Source organism: Anas platyrhynchos, chromosome 14, assembly GCF_047663525.1.
Source record: "Anas platyrhynchos isolate ZD024472 breed Pekin duck chromosome 14, IASCAAS_PekinDuck_T2T, whole genome shotgun sequence".
Lineage (NCBI taxonomy): Eukaryota > Metazoa > Chordata > Aves > Anseriformes > Anatidae > Anas > Anas platyrhynchos.
The window spans coordinates 2,293,405-2,318,497 of NC_092600.1; the positions used below are offsets into that span (position 1 = coordinate 2,293,405).

At 40.9% G+C, this 25,093-nt stretch overlaps 1 protein-coding gene across 4 annotated transcripts in view; it reads right to left on the reverse strand.

Moving 5' to 3' along the window:
• Positions 1-933: 933 nt before the first annotated feature.
• FSTL4 (follistatin like 4) overlaps positions 934-25,093 on the reverse strand; it is a 207,954-nt gene continuing 183,794 nt past the window's right edge. For 3 of the 4 annotated variants that reach the window (XM_072023219.1, XM_027468511.3, XM_072023220.1), the window contains exons 9-16: positions 20,613-20,774; positions 19,497-19,631; positions 18,034-18,060; positions 12,841-12,959; positions 11,172-11,321; positions 10,448-10,555; positions 7,301-7,410; positions 934-4,248 (exon numbers count right to left, since the gene is read on the reverse strand). In XM_072023219.1, the coding sequence (XP_071879320.1) occupies positions 3,546-4,248; positions 7,301-7,410; positions 10,448-10,555; positions 11,172-11,321; positions 12,841-12,959; positions 18,034-18,060; positions 19,497-19,631; positions 20,613-20,774 (1,514 nt within the window). In that variant the 3' untranslated portion in view covers positions 934-3,545. The remainder of the gene's footprint in view (positions 4,249-7,300; positions 7,411-10,447; positions 10,556-11,171; positions 11,322-12,840; positions 12,960-18,033; positions 18,061-19,496; positions 19,632-20,612; positions 20,775-25,093) is intronic. The other variant, XM_027468512.3, reaches the window with a different exon arrangement.

Below are 25,093 nucleotides of genomic sequence, written 5' to 3' on the forward strand. Positions count from 1 at the left end.
AAGGTCAGACGGGGAATTAGCTGTTATCTCCTTACAGAGCAGAGAGCTTGGCCTCCTGATCTGTTTTACACAGTACCTAGCACGCTGCTGGGCACTGCAGTAATTAAGACATAATCATGGTATAAATCAAGTAAATAAGTACTTGTCAACAGGTCATCAGGACTCCTGTGTCTCTCGGGCAAAGCCGTGTTCATGGGGGTCAACACAGCCCGACAGCCAAATCCTTTCCACGGGGGTGAAATGTCTTTCAGCAGCCCTAAAGGCCAAGTCCCTTTTGGCAGGGGCAGCTGAGCAGGCTGCCACCGATCCCAGGGGTGTGCCTACCTCTGCCCATGGAAGCCTTTAGGAAATTGGGTTACTCCTGGTAGTGGTTAAAAAAATAATCGATGTATTAAATGGTAAGAACAGGGTGTCGCAGATTCCAACGCAAGGCACTTGTGACTTTTCTCTCCAATTTATGGAGAGCTTCAAAATAGTCACTGGGTTGTATAGTGAGGTCAAGAAAAAAATAAAATCATTTAGACCATGGAAATATTAATGGAAATATTAAGGGGAAACACTATTTGCATTACACTGCTATTGAGCATCACCATTGAATGGAAAATGCGTCTGATCTTGGGACCAGTCTCATTGTCGACCAGGAACCATTTTCTTCTGTGATCTGAGTGTCAGAATACCCAACGGATATGGAATAACTAAATGGTCATTACTTCCCTTTAATTTCATTTCAATTAATCACTGTGATTAATTAATCAATTTATTAGGTAGGAACTAATTGTTAATTGGTGGAAAACACCAAGAGAGTGGGAAAGAAACTGCAAATAAGGCAATGCACCCTCCTTCTGACAGAGCTGGAAGGCAAAAAGGACTTTTTGACGACATTTTTTGAGTATATATAAAATCTCCATGTCATAACAAAAAATAAAATCAGAGTAACAAATGTGCAGCACTTTAATGTCAGAATTGACCATCATTGGAACTGTTCACAAGTAGTGTGGACAATCTCAGTTGTACTTCGTTTTCTAAGTATGATATATAGCCGTTAGGATAATTTAGAAAACACATCACCAGAACTTGGGCTGAAGGGGAAGAAAGGGAACATCTTTGAAAGGTCCAAGTGGGAGTTTTCAAGTGAACGCTATTCCAATAGTTTGCAACAAACAGGAAGAAGTGAGGTCTGTTACACATCTTTCACAGCCTATATATAAACCAGCCTCAAGAATATTTACCTGAACAGATATTTACATTTTTTTTTTAAATATTCTTAAAAAAGTAATATTTGATCTATGACACAATGAACGTCTCTACAGGGAAACATAGGCATAATAAAATAGTCAAGAAGTCATAAAAGATAACACGAGAGCAGTGTTTGGCCTTAGTAAAACACATTTAGGATGACCGCAATGTATGGATACAGCTTCAATCAAGAAAGGAGTTGTGCATATTTAAAGGTACTTACAAAGCTGGTCTCCTCCTTTTCTTGACATGGGTATGTTTCCTAACCAGATGAGTACAAAATCATGGACACCATGCATTGCTGAAGGAAGGCTATGCCAATCTCTTTTATATGCCTGTGTTGCAATGATGGGATAGTCTCTTCCAACCCTTATGGCTCATAAGTGAAAACACATGTAGGTTTAAGCCTATGGGTGTTGAAGGGCAATTTAAAGGACTCCATGTTTAATGAATTCATAGGATTCATCTCCCGTTCTCGTCTGTCTGAACAGATTTTTATATATTCTCTATAGAACCGAAATGGTTTAAAATACTTCAGGTCTACAGCCATGCTAAAATGCTTCTCTTTTGGTTAAAGTTGAACATTTAAAGCAAAGATTACCACTGCTAGTCTGCATCCTTCTCATGTAAAAATCCCTCCGTGTGCGTTGTGAAATGGGTGACTTCAAGCATCTGTCTTGGAAAATAATTACTGCGCCACTACAATATCACTGGATGTGTGCAGCACTTCCTTCGTACAAACTCTGGGCACCAAGGTCGCTCTCGAAAGGAGCTGGGTCTTTCAAAAGGCCAAAGTGTGGCTCTGATGCAACAGATGTTTACCTTCAGAGAGAGCTTTCACCAACATCAAGCCCACATTTTCAAAGCAGCACGTGGGATCCACCTGCTTGCAGACATCTGTTCGCAGTGGCCGTGGTGCTCCCATGGCTTGCACCACGTTGCGAGCCATAGCTGCTCTTGCCCTGATTACTTCATGGTGATGAACACAGAAAGTTCCAAAAAAAAAATAATAAAAGAAAAAAAAAACAACTAGAAAAGTTTTTATATCTTTCCAAATGTGCAAATGGATCTATACTTTTATGAGAACTGAACTTAAATTTTTCAGTGCCAGCTGTTGCATTCTAGGGTAATTCAGCTGGTTTTACAAGAATCTCTTTGCTCATAACTAAAAGATAATTGACTATAAAGAAGTGTACTAGAAATGGAGAGAAAAAAAAAAAAATACAAAGAAAAATTGTTTCCCAGAATGCCTGAAAATTAAGGCTACAACTAGAAAGTGAGTGAGTTTCCTATTTAAAATACCCTATGCCATTGTAGCCATTATTTCGTGAAGAACCCAGTGACTTCAGTACTACTAAATATTTAATGAGAGAAACCAACAGTTTCTAGAAGCGTTGCTGCCTCCTGTGGGAACAGCCATAACTAATTCTCTGCCCACTGAAGAGCAGATTTTGCATCCTGTGCCCAAGCTGACCGGACTCACAAGCTACTTAAGGACTAATGCCCCCCTTCTCCATAAATATTTTTACACAAACTCTGACCCCCCAGTGCTTTCTGGCTTTTATCCACTCTAATGGCCTGGATATTTCATGCCAAATTTCTCACATGCAATCATACACATATGCATTAGAAGAGGCAGGACTCATAACATTGCTTTCAGTAGTACCAGGAGCAAAATTAAGCACAGAAGAAAGCGAGCTGACAGTTACTATTTCTGTTATGCCTCCTTCTGAAATCACATCCGTGAATCCTCCCAAAGCCATCCTGCAGAGAAAACTGATCAGTTTTCATTAAATCGCTCTCCTAGGTTTCTGCAGTTTGAAAACTGCTCTCTGATGCTTATTTTCCCTCGTCATCCAAAGGTGAATTTTAACTGCAGTCATCAGGTGGGGCAGCCAGCACAGCGAGCGGGCAAGGTGTACGGAAAGAAAACGGATGGCTTGAACATAACATAAAAGCTCCTCAATACGGAAACTCAAAATCTGTTTTGTTCTACAGATTCGCTAGGTTTTGTGGCTTATGTGATATCTCAGTGGAGATATTATTCGCTTCCCAGCATTTTTCTCATAACCACAAATCATACCCCTAAATAAAAAATAACCCTTCAAAACCACTTCCTATTAGCAGAGCATACCTTATAAAACTTGCAAGTAGACCAGTGTTGTACCATGAAGCCTATACAGGGGGGTTTTTGTTTTTTCATTTTTTTTTCTTTACCAGTGTAAAAATATACAATGCTACTGCTCATTTGTTGCAGTGTAAAGGTCCAACTGGTACTTGCCTGCCTAAGGCTCTACTGCTATTGCTCTTCATACTTCTCCAACCCAGACCACTGTGTTACCCCTCCTTATACCCGAAACCTCACACCGTAACGTATTTTGCTTCCCATTTATAACAAACAATGAATCTTTAGCTGGTGTAATGAGATACTGTCCAAATAATCCACTGTCTTTCATAATTCTGTTGTGGCTGCTCCAGGGCCAGTCTTTGGATGTGATAGGGTCCTTTAAATTCTTCAGTACATTCATTTTCCCCGTTGACAGCTCTACAAAAAGCACATCTGTTTGCAAATGTGAAGTAGCATATATATAGTACTGATTGCCTTCAGTGAAAGAGGGCTGAAATGTCAGGTCGGATACATGTATGTTTGTTTGTAAGTCATAAATCAACTTGATCTCCCCCTGGACAGTTACAGCCTGGACTTTGATCCTGCCACTGTCTTCATCCGCGCTGACCAAATAGCGTCCGTCCGGGGAGACGTGCGGGGTGCCCGACACGTCGCTGTTGGTGCCGATGACAGCGTCGGTAACGCTGTCGATCAGGAGCTGCGGCGAGGCAGCCCGCAGCCTGCTCCTCCTGCACTGCACCAAGAAGTAGCCGCCCAGGTGGGTGTAGGCCATGGCCTGCGGCACGCAGCTGTAGTTCCTGAAGCTGATGGTCTTGACGTGGGTCACAGTTTCCAGGTCAATTTTGTGGACGGCGGATTTCGATTTGTTAAAGATGAAGCCGAATCTGAAATAGAAAACAGGACACTGAGGAGACGTGGCTCTGGAGACCTGATGGTGTGCTTGAAAGAAGAGGAGAGTCATCAGAACCGGGAAACTGTCCTCTTAATTTTCTGTGCAGTAACGCTGTGTGGTTTCTGCAAGAAACCTCTTGTTTTAGTGCTTCTAACATGCACTAAAAGAAGAAATACATTTCAGTGCAAATTAGCAACTGATTCTGGAAGCCTGGATATGTACTCGGGTATTTGATTCCAAGTCTTGTATTAGGAAGACCAATTTGCAACAGGAATAGCAAGGCTTTTTTTTTTTTCTTTTTTTTTTCCTTTGGTAGGTAAGCACATTGACCAGTTATGTATTGAATCTGTTTCAGTTCTAGCTAGAAGTAATTCATTATATACTCAAGACTTCCTCGAAACATGGAAGTGTTCAACAGAGAGCATCTCCCTGTCAAGCTGGGGGCAGAGAGCACCTTTGAACTACGTTTATAACCACGGAGCGAACACCAACGTGCCCAAATTAGAGCATCTGAGGGCAGCTCTGACGTGTACTTTGTGCCCGTGGTGCCTGGGGACCACTGCAGGAGTTGCGAGACCAAGGTGTGGAGCAGGCTGCTTTAGGCACCATCCTGCCAGCCCAGGAAAGGTGGAAACCATTTCTCAGGGCAGATAATGAGCAAGGGTGCGCTGCAGAAAAGTGGTCTTTGTTTTCATGCTCCAGAGAGGGCAGGCAACAGTGAGCAGAGAATAAATGCTCTCTAAAAGATATATGCTGCAGCACACCTGACCTTTGCTGAAGACAAAAAAGGTCAAGAATGGCCAGAAAGGTTTCTGCTTAATTTGAGAGGGAGCCCATAGAAGCAGCCCGTTTGTGTTCCCCGGGATTCACAGGTCACTGGCACTGACTTACAAAAACTAATTTTACATCTTTTCATCCATTCAATGCGGAGAGAAGGAAATGAAGTGAGTGCTTAGTTTTGTATCTCTTCCCTGAAAGATGTAAAATTGCTTTTTGGAACATGGAGGACTGTGCTTGCGTGCAGATAATAGATATTTTGCTTAAAACACTGGGTTTATTTTTTTATTCTTAATCCGTCTGTCAATGAGACACTCAGCAATGATTTCATTTCTAAAGAACGAGCCAATGTAGTGTATGATTCCATGAAAATCACTGGGCTAAGCCTTTCATTTTCCCATTACACTCACATCCATTAGAGACTTCACAAAATATCTGCAGTAGAGATTCGTAGTGCACTGTGTGTGGGGAAATTGGATATGACACTTGTATTTCTCCTGGATGAATGCATTTTAAGTACACTTTAAAAAATGCTTTCCCTTACAGCATTTTTGAGACTTCCTTAATACTTGGCCAAATGCCTGAAGAAGTTAAAAATGGTTCTTATCATAAACTTTAATTTAAAAAAGTGGGTCAGAATGTGTTTTATGTGCACACAGCTGCAGAAGAGGCACAGTGCTTGCATGAAATCTGTGATCTGAAATCTCAACGAGAACCTTGCACTTAGAGAGTTTTTAATAGGCAGCAATCTACCCTGGGAACTAATAAAAATGGGTACATTTCTAGATATCCATCTGAAATAACAGGCAGCTGAAATACATATGCAGGAACATTTGCATACAAATATTTTTTGGCTCTCAGAAGAGATTGCTTAAATATTCACCTTCCTGGGAAATGCTGGAATCGCCATTTATTGTTTCTGAGTGGAGAATTTAGAACATGATCCCGGTAAGTCTCATTAGACTGTGAGCAATTATTTTTTTGTGCTGAAGGTGAGAGAGAACTGACAAAGATCTGGCCCTGAACAAATGAAATAGGAAATTAGGCACAGCATTCTCTGCTTTGCACATGGAGAACTATAGGAAGTTGTCTACCTTTAACATTTTTCCTGGAAGATCATCTGTATGCAACTGATTAATCACACTGAAACAAACAAACAAACAAATCTAAAAGAAAACAAACAAAAAAATGGTTCAATTTTCCTGTCTTTGAACCCAGACTGTACCTCCTCATCCCAGTCTTTAACATTCAGCAGCTGTCTACCTCCTGGCACTGCTCTTACTCATACCAATAGTTTGAAAGCAAACTGGAAAAGCGAGGTAGGGAAAAATTAAGAATGAAAACCATGAAGTATGTCTTATTTTGTGCTTCAAGAAGCAAAGTTATTTATTTTGGATCAGATTCAACACATAATAATTTAAGTGTGACCTCAGTGTTCCTTGCAGGGAATCTACACTTACTGTAAGGAGCTACATTATGAATTTTGGAGTGTTTAAGTTAGTTAAACTATATTGGTGACAGGAGATGATTAAGCAGTTGTTATGTTATAACATGGTAAGAACAGTATAAATTGCTTTGTAGTTATCATCGATTTTGATAACTTTAATGGGAGGCTTCCTGTTCCTGCTGGGAAGCAGTCAGAATTACTCCAAGTTATTAGTATGTAACTTATGCAATCTCATTAACCACTACATCACATTAACATTCAAAACTGATGGTTTGTAGAGGTGGTTTTTTTCTTCTTCTTTTTAATGCACAGTGCATACCGTGTTTCTGCTCAAACCTTACACCTCACACACAGATCTAATATTTGAACGGGTAAGTAGCTGGAAACGTGTGGAAGGACCATGCTTTATGCTTCGAGCAGCATAAACTTTTACCACTTCGGGCAATAAATCCTTGATCCAAAAAGAGGTTTTGAGATGAGGAAGCCAGATTTCTGGCCACCAAATTCCCAGCACAAACAAGCCATGGCAGCATGTTGTGCTTTGCTAAGGACTGGCTGACCAAGCTGAGGTCTGAATGCCCGTGCAAGGGCTAAGGGAAGCTGAGGTTTGTTTCTCACTGTTTCATTGATCTGACGAGTAACTATAAGTAATTTGCTCAGGTATTTCTCCATTTCTTCTGTGAAAATGGAAACAAGAATACTTAGCTCAATCACAAATTCATTCATTAACATTTGTAAAGGGCTGTAAGATTATTAGACAGATCCTCACTAGAAGTGAGCAGTACGGTCACTGACAATATTCATTAAGAGGATTTCTTACCTGACGTGATTAATAATAAGATTTGTAGGTGGTATAAAAAAATCATCCACTCCTTCAAACGGCGTGCGGATAACATGCTGATACTCCCCTGCACTCGCTTCTGGTATTACCTGCAATAAATACACACAAGGTTGTGTGCAAGAGAAGCAGAAAGGTAAATACAGATTACACAGTCATACACGGTGGCGAGTGGCTTTTCCCAAGGATGCAGTAGACTCCAATTGATTAACGACCTCAAAATACTGTTTGGTGTAGCTGCCTTGAAAAAGGTGTGCTAATAAATAGTATTTGAGGCTTGACATTTGTAAGGTAAGTACACAGCTCTACTTTCATAAGACGTTTATACTGCAAGAAAGAGCAGTCATGCGGGAGCTGAAATAGCATGACAACACTAAGACCACAATAATTTATTCCTTGCTGTCTAAAATAAACAGTTATTTCACGGTCATATTTATTAATCTCACTTAGGTGTGCAGTGATAATTTACCAGCTCAAAGGCTCAGACACTAACTCACAGCTCACAATTATCACTTTGAAGAAGACCTGTTCATCCACCTACTGCACCATACAAGACTTGGGGGGGAGCAGGGCAAGTCCCTTCTGCTGTTCCCCCCGTGCCATCCCCACTGCTCCGGACATGGAGAAGCAGAAGTTTTCACTAATGAAGATGTTAAATGCTCAGATTATTCGCTTGGTTCAGGAGGACTTTAGTCTATTCACTGGGATACTCTGCTCATGTAATGTGCAACAGTAGCTGCTCTGAGTTTATAGCTACATAATTCATTGCAGGAAATGCTAAAACCCTGCAAGGCTCAGTTCCGATGGCCATTCTGACCATGCCATTTAGATTTCTTCCAATTATATTGCTCAAGAAAGATGCCTGTTCCCGCACAGTGCTTTCACAAGGCCGGTAATGGCTGAACAACAGCATCCCATTAGTCGGCTGCACGGGCTGTTTGATAAATCTCCGACTTCCACAGAACTAGTAGAAACTTAGGTCTACTTACACAGTAGCATTTTTATTAAAAAAGATATTTTATTGCACGACAGCGGCTAACAACTCCGGGTTTGAAGAACGAACTTCACCAGATTAGTTGCTGCCCACCTTCAGGGAAAGACGGTTGGAAAAAAAAAGAAAAAGATCTGCTAATGCTGGTGCTAATCCCACTCTCCACATGTGTAACCGCACTTTATAAAGCTAACGGAAAGGACTATCTGAGAGCTGGAGCCTCATAACAAGTTTCCAGCTGTGCAGACGGTGTGTTCTTTTTAATAATCACATGCTTGAGCCATCTCTCCTTTAATTACAGAAACCTCTCACAGCTGGGTGGAGGAAATTAAGCTGGAAAGGGTAAAGAGAGCCCATTTTGTCTCCTTATACTCTGTTCAGGAAACTGTGCTAGTGCCCAGGTGATGCAAGCTGGTGGCACTGCCTCAGAAAACTTTGTTGATTTGCCCCCATTCTGTTTCTGCTGGAAATGCCTGTGTTGAACTGCTGGTTTGTTCCTCATTATAACTGAAAGCCTGCAGGTTTTGGACGCTACCTTGCACTGCACAGAGTGTGCTCTCCCACATTCATGGGGCACTGCCTCCAGCAAAGCCTTGGGCAGCCTCACGACTGGTGTAGCCTACAGATGGGCAGGTTTTCAGGTCAGAAAGCACAGCCTCTCTTCTCCACTGCCTCCCTCACTCTGTTTGGGAATGCTTTGATGTAGCTCCAGAAGCAAATTTTCTGGTAAAAAGATACTCACGAGTCTTCCATGGGTCCAGAAAGGTTGGGCAGCAGGTGCCAGAAAATAACTACTACAGAGGGGAACGTCTGGATGGATCAAATCAGGTTTGGTGTCCACTTTGTCATATGACATACAGCAGCACCAAAATGCCCAGTCAGATGCCTACACAAGAAAAGCTAGTTCCCCAGGGCAATCCAGAAAAGGAAGCTAATTTTGATGTCCAAGCTGATGTGCATTACTGTGCCCCGACAGCATCGTGCTGGTCAGAGCCACACTGAGTGTGAGCAGCTGCAGGGAGCTCACTGGCTCCGCTCCAGTGCAGTCACTGACACCCAACAGCAGAACATGTCCCTGAGGTTTTATTTTTGCTGATTATGCTTCTTTCATACCCTTGAGATTTTTTTCTCTTTTATTTAAATCATAATACATATAGTTTTCAGAAGCACTGAACAAACCCACCACCTTCTCTGTTAAAGATTTGCATTTTACTGTGATAAAAATTCTGCTGCATTATGCTCCATCATCACTGAAAAAGAAAGCCGAAGGCTTGTGAGAGAGAAGTGAAAAAATAGATAAAGTTTAAGAAAAATAAGTAGCAACTTAGTGCAGAAAGTGACAGAAAACCTGGACTTCCACGTGAAAGACAAGAAGAGGTAAATGTCTTTACCAAAGCAGAGAACAGGGTGGTTTTGCTCTAACCTTATTGAGAGCGATAGGCTAGCAATCCTGAAATGAGTTACAAATCTTGAGGCACGGTGCAATGCATTCACCTTTCAATGTTCCTTTTCACACACAATGCACGCAAATTGTTTGCAGACAGAAAAAATTGCAGGTCTTCGTAATGTCTGAGAAGGGTGCACTGCACTTAGTCCTTACCCTATGTTTTCCCTGAATGTGTGTTGCTCAACCTGACTTGCACCTCTGCTGAAATACTACCAATAGGCTAAAGAGCGACAGATTTCTGTGCAGAAAGTACGCTCTTTCAGGCTTCTTGGTACCCACTGCTTTTAGACCTCAATCAAGCTAAAAAGAAGCTGCACTCACGCTGGCTGCACAAATGACTCAGAGCATCGCATGCTCGTGCTGCTCGCAGTCTGCTGCCAGCCCGTGCTGGATGACTTTATGGCACTTGGCTCTGTCATCAGCCTTAAAACAAAATAGACCTTGGCAACAAAGCCATCCTGCTGCCAGCCCATGCCACAGTCATTGCTCAAAAACAAATTAAACAGCAGGAAAAATATGTGAGGATGGACGGAAGAGGGATGAATAAACCACACTAGATATGTAAATGAAAAAGCAGCTTTACATCCAGACCATTAAAGGCTGTTAATTACCTGCAAGCAGCCAGTCAGCAGCTTGCCACTGAGGATGTCAAGCAAAGGAAGGGCAAGGGCTCGGGTGCAGAAGGGCTTACCTGCAGTGTTGGCGAGGATTTCCGCATGTCACCCCAGCTAAGCACCCACACTTGGTCGTGGGATTTGTCATAATGCAACTTGGTTGGTAACGGGTCAACATCCAAGGACTTTACAAAAAGAGACATACATATTTACACAGTGAGATGTATTTCATTATGCACACAGTACACATTACATTAGTTTACTGTAGACATTCCCATGTACCACCGTTTACGCTCATGTGTACAGCTTTGTACAATTACCTTCTCATCAACAGGGGGATCAGCAGCAGCACCAGCAATAGAAAACCTGGCTGCTCAGTTCCATTTTCTGGCTAGATGTCCCTCCAACTTCTGTTACTTACAGCAGATCAGGATCCACTCTCTGCCTGAACTATACCTGCATCAGTTCACTCTTCCTAACCTACCAATAACTGAGGTCAGGGAGGAACTCATTAAGCATATATAAGAAATTAGTTCTAGCATTATTTAACCATGTTAGCTGCAAGCCCAGCTGCAGACACAGCCCTGAGATGATGACAGCCACCCCATAAAGGAATTTCTTCCTGCCAGTGAGGTTTCAGAGCAGTGAATGACAGTGTGACCCCATGGGTGAAAACAACACAGGCCAAACTTTTTAGTGATGTCAGCAGATCCACTGGGCAAAAATCTACACTCATTTCCCTATATCAAAGTCTTTTTGAACTTTTGCCATCACTGAATGAAGATTTCCCTTTGTAGGTACCTGTATGGCTTTCTGAGTCTGGATATCAATTATCATTACTCTGTGCTGCTTAGGCTGTGTCACGTAAATATACTTGTCTCTGACATTGACCGCTGAAGCCCAGAGGCAGGATTGAGTGCCTTCACCTTCCACTCTAGGACAGATCTCTTCCTGTGAAAAAAAAAAAAAAAAGAGGAAAAGAGGATTAATTTCTACAAGTTCAGTGTCTGGAGCTCTAAGAAGGTTAGCTTTGAAAACCACAGAAAACAATTCCATAGGGATTCCATTAGGGTGAGGATTTTTTTCTTTTTTTTCCTGGAAAACACAAAGTAATTATTTTATTTGGTACCACACAGCAGCTTGGCCCTACCCAGTGACATCAAACAGCTGGACCTCACCGGACAGGCTCCAGACTGCCCTCCTCATCCTCAGCAGTGTGCCAGGCACAGAGCAGCTCCTTGGCCTGGGCTCTGCTCAGCATCCACTCAAACCAAGGGGAGCAGGGAGGATCACCTGCCCTTCAGTTACACTGCTCAGCTACGCCTCTAACAGCGAATGAAGATGCTTCTGTTGTAGAAACCCTTATAAATTGTAGGCTGGTATCACTGTCTACATGGCAAACACTCAGGATGCTAAAAGAGAAAAGGGAGGAAAAAAAGTCAAACCTCCCAATACCATGGCAAAGGGCACTACGATATCCATGGGAAACCCTCAGAGGGCTCTCTGAAGGGCAGCCAAATAATAACGATAAAAGTCCCTTTTATGCCCACCACTGTGCTGACATTATTTCTTTAAGGGCCTGCTCTCCTCTGTGATTTTCAAGCTGTTTCTCCAGAACCACCTCTTCAATATTTACAGCTCTTTGGAAAAGAAACACAAGATGTCTTTCTTTAAGTAGAAACAGCTGAAGTGTGGCTTAATATTATGTACAAACTAAGTTTTGTTAAAGTATTCCAGTAGATTAAAAAAACACTACCAACCACAAATGTATGAGTTTTAGAAAACAATGAATACAGACTCACGGGAAGATCATGGCCCATGGCAGTAGTGCCTAACCCAGCCTGCAAGGCTCATGATCATGTTCTGTTTACCCTGTAAATCGGAATTTTCATAAAAGTAAATGAAGGAGTTAACAAAGCATTAACAAAGCATTTCTGGATGTATTTTAGGAGATGTAAGTTTCCTGAGCGTGTACATGATGTGTGCTATTGTAGCGGAGTACGTGACACAGGTCACAGAAAGCACTGGCCTCTCAGAGCCTCCAGGCACACATTATCCCACCTGCTACGTTGAGCTCCTGTGTACGAGCCAGGGCTTGAAATTCACTGACATGGCAACAAATTTTCCTTGTAATTTCCTACAACAAGGATTAGGTAAACTTGGTGCTGGCAGTAAATGTCAGACAACAAGCAGGGATGGCGTGGGTCTCTGCTTCGGCAGCAGGACCAGCACGGCACAACAAACCTCATCACATCCTTATTTACCTCCCAGCTGTGGTTCAGTCTGGGAAATGTATCCAAGGTTTATCCCATGCATAGTTCCCTTAATTTTCAAGTGGAGATGATTAACCTCAAGGATGTCAAGCCCACCAAGTCACAACATAACTGTCAACCTTTGTAGTAACAACCCTTGAAGAGATTAAGAGAAACTTTCCCAGCTGTCAGCTCTAGCTGCTGGGTTCAGGACTTACATAACTCGTGAAAATCCTCTCTTCGGGCCTGATGTGCCTGCGGATTTCACATTCATTTGGCTGAAGGACTGTGATCCCATCATCAGAAAAGACATAGAACATATTCCCAACACTCAGGCCTTGAAGGGGGATAAAGAAAAAGGAGGAGGATTTCTTTATGCACATATCCGTAGCTGTTAGGACTGTAAGAACTCGCCCACTTCCCCCAACAAACAAAATCTGCCTTACATAAAGGTTGGTCATTTGGATGCAGTCAGTGCATTCACAAAATCAAATTTCATGTCACAACGAGGGCTTCAAGGAGTGAAGAGGTACAGACACATTCAAAAATGCATTGCCTTGGTGGCGGCAGTTGTACACCAGCATTGGTGTTCAGGTCTTGTGCTAACGTACAAAGCAGGACTTGAGTTAAATAAGCCTCTGTGTGATTATTGTACCTCCTCAGACTATGGCTTTGGTTTGTTATGATTTCATTAAAAACAGTTTGCTAATAATTTGAGAACCGAGCGAGAAGCTTTAGTTTAAATTAAGCTCAAAGCTGTCTTATTACAATAAACTTGACTTCTTGCAACTGTGACGCAAAATGAATGTGCTTAACAGCTGTCCACAAATGAAAATATATCCTCTATTTTCTTAAACTATCTGAATGAACTACAGCCACCAAAACAAATACATTTTTGAAATCTTGCAAACTGTAATTCACAAATGTGGAGTATTTCAGCATTGCAATAGCACTCATTTATCCACAACTGGGGCATTCCAGGAGATTTGGAAAACTCGCTGTCTGTCACTGCTTTGCTGTTAGAGCATTTTTCTCATTTCTGTCATGCAGAAATGCCTTAAAACACTGATAATTTAGTTCCTCAGCTACATGCAGTTTCAGGAATAAGTATCTCCGAGAAATGTTCAGGATCTTTTCAAACACTCCAGTTAGAAAGATCTGAGCATCATTTCTTTTTTTTTTTTTTTTTTTGTACCACCACCAATAAATGTTTGCAGTGACTACTGTCACCCCCAGTAATGCTGATGTGTACCTATCTGCCAACGATATGGTGATGTTGTAATTTGTAATTTGTTATTAATTATATTTTAACCATGGAGAAATAAGTTCCCACTTCTACGGATCTGAACAATGTTCAGCATTACAATTCCTTTGGCTGCTCCTGTGGTGGCAGCTCTAAACCCTGCTCATGTCTACAAGGTTTCTCACATCTCAAGTGTTTGCATGACTGAGGCAAATCATCACAGGGAAACTTCATGATATAAATGTGTAATTTGGATAAATGATTTTTTTTTTTTTTTTTTGAGAATTTAATTGAGTGTACAGTTTAGTAAGGTTAGGAGGGTTTTTTGGAGCTAAAAAACCCTCTTGTTGTGCCAAATAAGTGGCTTCAGAGGACAAGTTCTCAGAATCAGGTGCTTGCTGAGTTAAACCTCTCTAAAAAAACAGAAATACCCCAGTCAGGGCATCAGGCAGGTACAGGAGCCAGGATCCTTAAATGTGATGCCACGGTGAGGGATCATGCATGTAGAAAAAAAGCTACTGAACTCCTATCGACAACTGAGTTACCTTTTTTAAGGACTATTTTTTTTAAAGAGTATATTGATAAAGCATTTCATTTGGGCATTTTGGGCCAAAATCTGCGCTCACAGCATGCACACAGCTCCCACCTGCTTCGATGGGAGTTAAGTGAAGACACAGAGGGCAGAACTTGGCCCTGTCTGGAATGAGTGCACATTCATGAGGGAAGTTTTGCAATCCTAACACGTGAAGACAGGCAGGCAACAAACTACGACCATTGTGAAGATGCTTATCGTTATTTTCATGCACAAAAGTAGCGTGAATTTATCTAAAACTCCACATACAATGAGTGTGTATTTCAGAATTAAGGCCTTAATTTGTCACAAGAATACTTTTCTAATCATTTCACCTCAATAGACTTAGAGCAAGTGACTTGGCAAGTCCTACCACTTATTTTACAGTAAAACGATTGCAAGTTTTACTGCTGACTGGTTAAAATATGACACAATTTACTAACAACATTGAGGTACACTGAAGGCGTGCTCTTTTCAGAGTTCATGAAATGAAATTAAAATGCTGTTGCAGTCAGTAATCTTCATACTGATTTTTAAACGAAGCAGGTGTTTAACTAGTCAGACTAGGCATTTTACTGTGACTTACAAAGTATTTGCCAAGTCTTGATTGGGGTACATATATAAACAAGCTCAGGGGAATTGGTAAAACAGACTCCAAGCTGGATTGTACTGCTGCCACTGCTCGCTCTGGGGAGTTATTCCAATACACAGGCGGGCAATGGGGAACTTTGCTCAGCTGTAAGATTGATACTAGTGAGGCAAGTAATAGACTGGGAGCTAGAGGACTTACGACCAGGGTTGTTGTTGGCTTTTGCCACCCTTTCTAACTGAAGACAGGTTGGATGACACAACTAGCTCAAAATCTAAAGCCAACAAACCTCATCTGTCTGACAAATAACTATTATAACAAAAAGACCAATGAATGGTGAGGGCCTTCTAAATGTAACCCATCTCATCTGAACCATTCCAGATGATGCTGGCTCTACCATCCTTATTATTTTTTCATCAGCTGAAGAAATAAAGTATGGGCACTTGTTGACTCAAGACTGAAATTCAGGAGGGTAGCAGACGACAAGAGTTTTCTTTATTTGAGGAATAGAGCCTCCACTGAGATGTACATCTGCATTGCTCCCCATGGAGATCAAAGGGCAAATCTGTCACAGGGCAATACTCTTCTCTGAACCAATATGTGAATAATTTTCCTCAGTTTAATTTAAATGCTCGAAAGTATTTAAGAACTTACATAAGGTAACAAAAAGGCTTTCAACTTTTTAAGTGCATGCCTTTATATAACTGATGATTGCCTGCTGGCAAGATATGTTCCCTTTATCCAGGAATAAAGAAAGCAGCACGCACTCTGAAAATGAACACTGGCATGAAAACAAATCTCTACTTTTGGGCTACTCATCATCTTCTCTGTACAAAGACTAAAAACTAGATTGCACGCTGAGTAAATATTGCACATGCTTCCAGTCCCATGTTTACCTGGCTATGTGCATTCATTTCTGGTAGTTTTCCTTGTGTGTGGTCTGGGAAAGGTTTTGAGGGAAGACTGGTAGACTAAGTTTCAAAATGATTGACTACTTGTGTTAAAACTGTAACTCACAGCAAAAGGTGGTTCTATGCAATATTCTGAATAGGATCCTACAAATAGCTTCAGTTGACACAGGCCTGGCGAGCGTGAGGATGTGATCGTTTTGAAGGAGTGCAGGTCTACCAATCCAGTTGTTAATATTTCTACTTACACTTAAGTTTTCATTCTAACAGAATTGAGAGTTTATGTTAAAACGTAGAAACAAAAATACCATTCCTCTCTACAAGCTTTCTCTGTGACATGATTTCACGTTAAGGTATGTTTACTGGATTCTTTGTCTCAAGTGAATGTGCTGAACAAATACTACAGAATGTAGACAAGGGAATAAACCTACTCTAAAGATACTGACTTGCTTAGGAACATCAATAGTAAATCTGCTTTTACTGCCTGTGCTTTCCCTGTAAATTGCTCATACTTTTATTTAAAATGTGCAAGGTTGATAAGCAGTAAGTCCATATTGTTTAGCAGAATTATAATGACTTTCTGCAACCAACTTCTTAGTTGTTCTTTAAGTATTTCTATACATCTGGTAGGGTTATCCGAATACTTTCTTTAAAAAGGAGCATAAGAGATGCAGTTCTAAATCATGTAACATTATGCAGATGATGCTGGACTGATTAGATGTGCTAGAGATTTCATTTCCAAGCAGAAGGGAAACAGCAATTCTTAGTGCCCGTAATGCCATTTACAGGAACACTGGCAGTACAGAGACACTCTTCGAAGCCATGCACTTGGCACTTGTGGGTGGCATACAAACTCTGGAGAATTGTCAATGGTCGTGCCACATCGTATGACCTCCAACCAGCTGCATCTGGTGTGAGTACGTACCTGCAGCCAGCAGCAGGACCTCAGCTATAGACCTAGGCAGCACCAGTTACTAAAGGCTGGCACTTTCCTTCTGCCTCCCAAAATCCTTTAGGCTAATCCATGACAAAAGCTCCAAGCCAAGGGCACGAAGCACAGCTCTTGTTGTGGGTACCTGAGGGCACGACTTATGAAACAGTCTTTGCACAGAGACTTCCACGAGGCTGGAAGGGCAGCAAAGTCCCAGCTTCCTCACGTGCAAGTGGCAAACTCAAGAACTGTCTTATGCCTGGACTTCTTGGACAATCCAAGAACCTTCTCCCAGTGAGTAGGATGCCCTGCTCTAGCAGTCTGAAGTGCCCAAAGGCAGGAGGCTCCCCACTGATGCTTCTGGGCACTGTACTTCAGGTGGCATATGGATGAGCTGCTTGAGAGCTTCTCACTGTGTGTTTTGGAAACAATTACGGCACCAGTGCATACAAAATCAAATCAATCTTGACTTCAAGTGCCTCCATAATATATTTGAGTCAATTAGCTGTTTAAGGATGCTTTTCTCCTAATTTGGCTTCTAAGATACGCAGATGTTGACCTTGTGCAGGGCATACTATAAATTTGATCAAACGAGAGATCTTAACTGCCAATTAAAACAAGGAGAAATGGGGCAACCTTTACCCTGCATTGATTTAAAGGATAGAGGGAAGTAAAACTTGAGGGAGTTTTTTGCTTAACAGACAAGAACACGGTTTTTGTTGCTCACCTAGTAAACATCAATACATGCTACTAAGGAGGAAGAGTTTAAATTGCTTGCTTAAAAATGCAGTGTATTGAATTTATGCCTTACATGTTCAATTATGGTAATTTGGGAGCACTTCTGACACTTGTGTAATTGTTAATGTAGCTTGAGAATCTCAGGCTACTTGCATTGGTGGCAGTTCATATAAAATTCCCATTTTTCTATATTTTATGGTCATCTATTATTCCATCATGGGAAAACGTAAGAAGTTATCAGTAGGATTTACTTCACTGGAGTGACACCTCTCATTTGAATACTTTAGCTTTTAAACTTCTGGTCTGTACTTAATCTGGTAACTGCAAAAGTTGACAGAGTTAGTGGCAAGTCAGTGCAGAATGGCCCATCATGGAATTACTAAAGCAGACAAGCACATTATCACTACAACGAAAGAACTTTACTGCAGTACCTTCCTCTCGCCACAGTATGTTTGCAACTGCAGCATCAGAAAATTGGGAAAGCCAGAAAATAATCAAGAAAAGGAAAAAAAAAAAAACAAAACACAGTGTCAAAATTTTCATTGAAGCAAATAACTGAATTAATATGCATGTTTAAATGAACTGTTTAACTTGTGAAAACTGTAACATTCATCCCAGTAAAGTAAAAATAAGGACAGATACATATTTCTAAACACATTTGCTCCTTTTAGAGACAATTCTGAAGCTATGACATGGGAAAAATCCTCACTGAAATGAGGACAACTTTAGCCTGTGCAAAGATCAAAGTCTTACAGAACAGAAGATGCTATCTTCAAATGTAGTTGTAGGCATGGTACAGGCTGTGGCTTTCTGTACAATTTCAGCTAGCAAACATGACATCTTTCAGAAGCCTGAGACTGGCAGTTATAGCAGCTATGCACTCAGCCAATTTTCTTCTAGGAATTTCATGCAAGAACTACATTTTCTGTTACTATTCAAACCCTCCTGGAAAGTACAGCTATATTTGAATTTCTGTTTAAGATATGTCCAATTATTTATCAAAATACCGCAATTTTCCTTGCGTAAGTATTCTTGGGGAAAAGACTGATATTAATAAGAGTATATAAATCCATTTAATGAGGAAAAGAATATATTTTTCCAAAGAATTGCCATGAGAATGCATATTTATGGCCAACTTCTACATTAACAGCCAGAAAACAGCAAAATCACATTCACACCTAGACTTTTAGTATCACCGTGAACCCAGGCAATCTCCCAGGTAGTTAAGGCAGAAGGATTAGGAAGGATCAGGCTCTGTGAGCTTTTCCACAGAGGAAAATCATTAATTGTGTTTTGGGGACAGTATGGACAAGGTAATGCTGCCACACTCCTATGGGAAATACACAACTGAGAGTTCCTGGGAAAACTTCCCTTTGAAGTCGAAGATTATTTCATGCCAAGGGAAACCTATTTTATTAGTTAGCAATGTAATTACAGATAAAATAAACTCAGAATTAAATCAGAACATTTTCCAAACATCTAGGTATTTGAGAACTTTGATTGGTAACTGTCTTAAAAAAAAAAAAAAAAAAGTCTTGCACAGAAATCAATGAAATGTTTTTTTCTGAAACCATAAATAATTCAACAAAAAATTAAGTTCTGTATTCTTAGATATCTGAAAAAATTGCCAATTCATTACTTTAGTAAAGGTGTTACCTATACCACATACCAGCATGATTCTTGAACGTGAAAGGCCTCATCATTCTAGATGAACGGGTTTTATCTTCCCCACACAGTTCCAATCCTCTGATCAATGCACAGACAAAGTTGTCATTACCTTATGAGCAAAAGTCCCACATAATGCATGCAATGGCCTAAACTATTAAACTCCATGTATGCCATCTCATTTTAAATATGCTTCAAAGAAACAAATTATGTGAAAAATTCAGCTTACGGGTCTTTCTTGCTGAATCTTCTATGAAAAGTGAAGATATGTCCTCGTCCACTCCCACTTCATTTTTAGCAATGCAGGTGTAGGCACCAGTGTCTTCATACCGAACACTACTGATATGAAGTTCGCTTCCATTTGCTGTAAGGAAGACATCCACCTGTGAGCAGGGTTCCCCACTGCTGCTAACTGCTCCCTGCTGCCTCGGCCGCAATGTGAGGGATTCCCACTGCACAGCACTTCCCCGTACATAAATGGAGATATTTGGGCAATTCTCATGAGAGTTTTGTTTCTTTCCATTAGCACAAACAAACTCTGTGCCAGAACCAAAGAGCAACCCCAAGTGCAAAGAATAAATGAAATTTCATGTATGTCTCCTTGTTAATAAAAAGAATGCTTTGGCAGAGAAAAATTCACATTGATTTTGGAAACACTTTTTCATCAGATCACAAAAAACTTGGGAGATGTCTCTCTGCAGTTCCTCCTCATTTTGCTTTCTGAAGTGGGACTGTTGTCTAAAACCTTTGGAAGATTTTGAGCCATTGCACCCAACCATGCAGGGGTGTCTGTGCTACCAGTGCTGGGGGAGGTCTGCGATGTACCACAGAACAATTGGGATGGTAGGGGGGAAGGTTTTTAACATTATTACACAGAAATTTGCAGAGAAATATTGTTGTCTTTCATTGTGCCTGTTACATCCTTATTTGAAACATAAGGACCAACAAGAGCAAAGAGCCCAGTTCCCGCTGCAGAGGTGGGTGAGAAGACACAGGAACCACAGGCTAATTCCCTGTGGACTTGCACCCTGTGAAGTCCTTATACCCGAGAACCGATTTAATGCATCTCTCTTCTGATTTGCACAGATGTACACGAGAGGCAAGGCAGTGGAGAATCACGAACACCATCTTTTAGCAGAACACTGTTACCACTTATACCAATCGATACTGTATTACCCGAGAAATTCACTGGAGGAAAAGATAAAAAGCAAGAACAGGGGTTTTCTAACACGATTTCCAACAACCATGGCTTAGTGAAAGTACAAGAACTTCTAGTTTAAAGTACAAAATAATCCTCCTTAATCCCCGTCTACAATACTTTAATTAATCAAAATTCTGTTCTTACCTAGGAGCGTTAGCTGTTTGGATAATTTTGGCATGATATCAACACCGTTCTTTAGCCAGGTAATTCGGGGATTAGGGATGCCTTCGGCGTGACACTTGAGGCTTGCCGACACGCCAGGCTCCTGTGCCTGCGTTTCAGGGTAGACGCGAATCACCGGCGGCACTGCGGGGAACAAGGAATTGGTGATGTTGAGCTCACCTGCCCGCTGCCAGCCCGCGCTGCACAGAAGGTCTGATCCCAGAGCCGAGGGAATGAGCCGTGTCCTGCTTTTTAGTGTAAGCTACAGCGAAGATTTTTCTACAGCCCAACTTTGGGGCAGAAAACAGAAAATAATAAGAGAAAAGAATAAACTAATACGCCAATGCCAGGGAGCAACCTGGAGATGGGATTTGGGACTTGGACCATTCCTGCTTTCTTTCATTAAGCGACTGATTGAACTTCAGGGAAGATGGATTAAAACCTAAGGAAGACACTCACATACTTAAAAAATAAAGTATAAACGCCATTGAATCTAGTAAGGGAGGAATTGAGTCCTTGCACATCGTTTTCCTATTAGATGTACCATGTTATTCAACATTTTAATCAAATATACATAGGGAAATGGCCTATACATTTATTACCTCTTATTCTAAACAAATAAAGTGCTTTTTTTTTTTTTTTTTCCCTAAGAGGCTTTCAAAATGAGACTTACCTTGTTTCAGGAAGATGCCTCTGAACTCTTTAATATACTAAATTGATAGAACAACTAATGATATTACCATTTCAGACAAGTTCATTGATTTTTAATCATGCTGCCTTCATTGCTCAAATCAACCAGACTTAACACTACCCACTAACTATTTCTTAACAATATTCTCACATGCTTTAAAGAGGATTTGCAACATTGCTCATGTGGAGGAAAAAACACCAGCATCTCTCCTTCCTTTCACCTCAAGGGACTTAATAAAAGGAAACGTGAAGATATGCTTCACATCCAGACCAGCAATTCCACCTTGAAAACGAAGGGACAGATTGTCTTCTTAGATATGAATGGGCTTTAAAATGCCTAAATGAGTCAATAAAAAACTTCCACTGGAAATCACTGGTTTAAGGTATCTAACCCCCTACTGTGTTTTTGTATAGTCCACCATTAGGCTCCAGGACTGGCAAAATTAAATGCACTCGATAGCTGCTTTAGAATAAAATGAAATCTGTGTTTGCAGCTTGTCATATATCTATACATCCGTATGGGGATAGTTTGAATAATTACAGTCACTAGCACACACTTTACATCTTTCTATTTCTATTTTTTTATGACCCTTACCAGAGAGAGATGTATTTTACTCCTGTCTAACCTACCAGCTGCTTAAAAAAGCACTGAGTCATCAGCTCTGGTTAATACTTGGAACGAAATCAGCCATGACAGAAAGCCCTCAAGTCTACTTGTTTTTATAGCTTTAAAAGAGAGAGATTGTTCAAGTGTAATTTGAGAGGAAATGCCTAGGGGCAACTGGAAAGGAAAAAAAAAAAAGTGGATGTTTAGCAAAGGCATGTCTTTAAATTCCACTTCTACACTGGACATGTGAACTTATTTCTTCTTCTTCCACTTCCTTTACTTATGAAGAAAAGTGAATGTGTTGTAAGAAGCATGGCAGTGAGTAAAACACCACCTAAGAGCTTTTTAATCAGAAGGATACCAAAAAGACAAGGTTTGTTTTATTAAATTGAGTTTGCAATTTCTAAATAAAAGCACTTACTGGTTTTTTATCTTCTCTTCCTGCCATTACTGTCAGGGTTGATGCTCCTCCTGACTTCAGGAGGTGCCAGACCAAGTGGAAGAAGAGCAAAGGAAGCGATCTGCTGTTGGAAGCAGCCAGCAGCTGTCAGAGCCATTCCCTGCATTTAAGAGACGGTGTCCATGCAATTTGGGTGAATAAGACTGTGAGTCAGGAGCTTCTGATTCCTTCCATACCTTGGAAAATTAATTTCAATTTCTCTGCGTCAGTATCTCCAGGCACAGTAAGGCAAATGCAGTCATTTTTGTCCACTTTGATAGAATTTTATGAAGGTCCTGCACTCTGTGCTTGTTGCACGTAAGATTGGTTTGCTACTAGCAACAGTTTTAAATGAAACAATTTAGGAACTGAGGACTGTTGAAAGCCTACGTGATTTATTCAGATCCATAGACAAGAGGCAGTTTGTCTTCTCTAAGTGCACAGAAAACAATCTCACGAGACCCAAGCAGGTTAGATGCCCAAACCCTGTGAAGTCAACTGGCAGTTAACATGCAGTGCTCCTGAGTATTTTCCTAATTCTCCAGAAGGCAAATACCTGCTCCTTCCAGTTCACAAGCAGCACAGACCTGCTCTGCCTGGCTCCGAACCAGAGAGGGGTCCTGGAGCAGGATCAGGCCCTTCTCCAGTGCATCACAAACGGTCAAAGGCACCAGAAAAATTCTGCTCCAAGCCCAGCACTGCCTCCTCACCCAGTGACTCTGAACAGATACAGCCCTTCCCAGGCACCTACCACTTAAGGCTCTCAAAATTGGCACTGGTTGATCAGATTTGCTTGTAACAGTTTGCTGAAGGCTTTTCTGTTTGCACGGACACACATGGCAGAGCTCCAGTGCCTGCTGCAATGAAGGACCACCCCTCCCAGAACCACGGCCATCCTTCACAAAGCAGGTTACACACATCTCTCTTTTCTTTTGCCAAATATCTGCATCTAAGAAATACACATGTATTTTCAGCTCCGCAGGAAACGTAACAGACTGATAATGCAAAAGGTAGCTCACTGCATCAATATTCTGCTCAAAAATTGGCTGAACTTGAAATTACAGCAAGGTGCACATATTTTCAGCAGTAATTAATGAGGAAACTGTTTATTTTCACCTATAAAAATATGTGTTGCACCTTTGTTCTTGCTCTCTTTTTATTTTCCTGGTCCTTCCATTCGAAAACTTTTTATTTCTTCTCCCTTGTCTTACATAATTCATTGCACAGGTAAATTATTGCATGCAACTGCCTTGTGATAACAGCAAACTGCAGAATGCATTTTTATTGTCCTTGCTACAAATTAATACATTCCAAGTAAGCACATTTTACTTTAAACTTGCAAAGATTTTAGCTCCAGACTTTGGAATATATGGATTACCTTTTGCTATTTCCCTTGGTGAATATATATCATTACTAACCATTACTGTGCCTGCAGCCAAAGGCAATATAAAAAGGCTATTATCTTAAGCAAAGTTGAAAAAATAGAGGCATTCAAACAAGTAGGAGATTAGGTAGATTGCCTACTACTGCATACTGAATAGTACCTTACTTGTGAGTAGAGCAATTCATTACAGTAAAACAGCTCAGGTGATAAAGCACACGATGCGTACAGATGGCAGCATCAAGCCCTGAAGACATACATTGCCGCTACAGGACCTATATACTCCAGCAGTTATTTGAATTAACACATTAATCATTTACTTCAGATGGTTTAATCTTCCCATTTATGATTTGAAAGGAGTTTGCAGACCTGTCTGTTTTCTCTTGGAATGCCGCATTAACAAAACTTCTGTTTAAAACACCTCTCTGTTACTGGAAACCTCGTCCTATCGGACCTTCACCATTAGGATGACGATCGAATAGCTTTTTAAAACTCTTTACAAGGAATACGATATTCTGATTTATGCTGATGTTTTCCCGAGTGCAAGAACCAAGGAAAAGGATGCCTTACATTCAGCAGCCTCTCGATTTGCAAACTATCAATTTTCATAGTTGATTACAATTTTATGAGATTTTTTATTCTCAGAAATTATTTTTTCCTCTTGAAAGTGATAAATGGCTTTTCTTCCCTACAGTTAGTATATGCTGTACACATTTCCCAAGCAGTATCATACATAGAACATAATTTTCCTATTGTTTTTTGATCAAAGACATAGCACAAGATATGAATTTATCATTCCTAAACTTTGTGCTGCCTTTCAACACCTCCTTTTCTTCCAAAGGCATTAAGGGCCATGTGTACAAATAACACTGACTTAAATTTTAATACTGCTGGGAATCATAACGCTGATAAACTCAACCTAAAGACAACACACACTAAAGACAACCTAAAGACAACCCAACCTAAAGACAACATGTGGGTGGCATGTCATGTTTGTTTTATGCTTCTTGTCCAGAAGATGTGACCCAGTGGTTTGGGGCATTCATGTGGTGGTCTTCACATTTTCTGCCTAACAGCACTCTCATTTCTCCTTGTCAATAGAGCATCTGGACCCACCCACGTTATCTGTGATACTGGGAAGCAGCTGAGCAAGTTCTGGCAAGCCCTGATGAATACTGCAGATGTAGGACTGCTTCCTGTACCACCATGCCAAAAGTTCAGGTAAATATTTCAGTGGAATCACTCATTTTGTACAGGAGCACCAGGACAGTATTTTTTGCAACACCTTAGGGGGAACTGAAAACCCCCAGAGGTTCACAGAGCCACATGCTCTAAGGCTGAAGCTC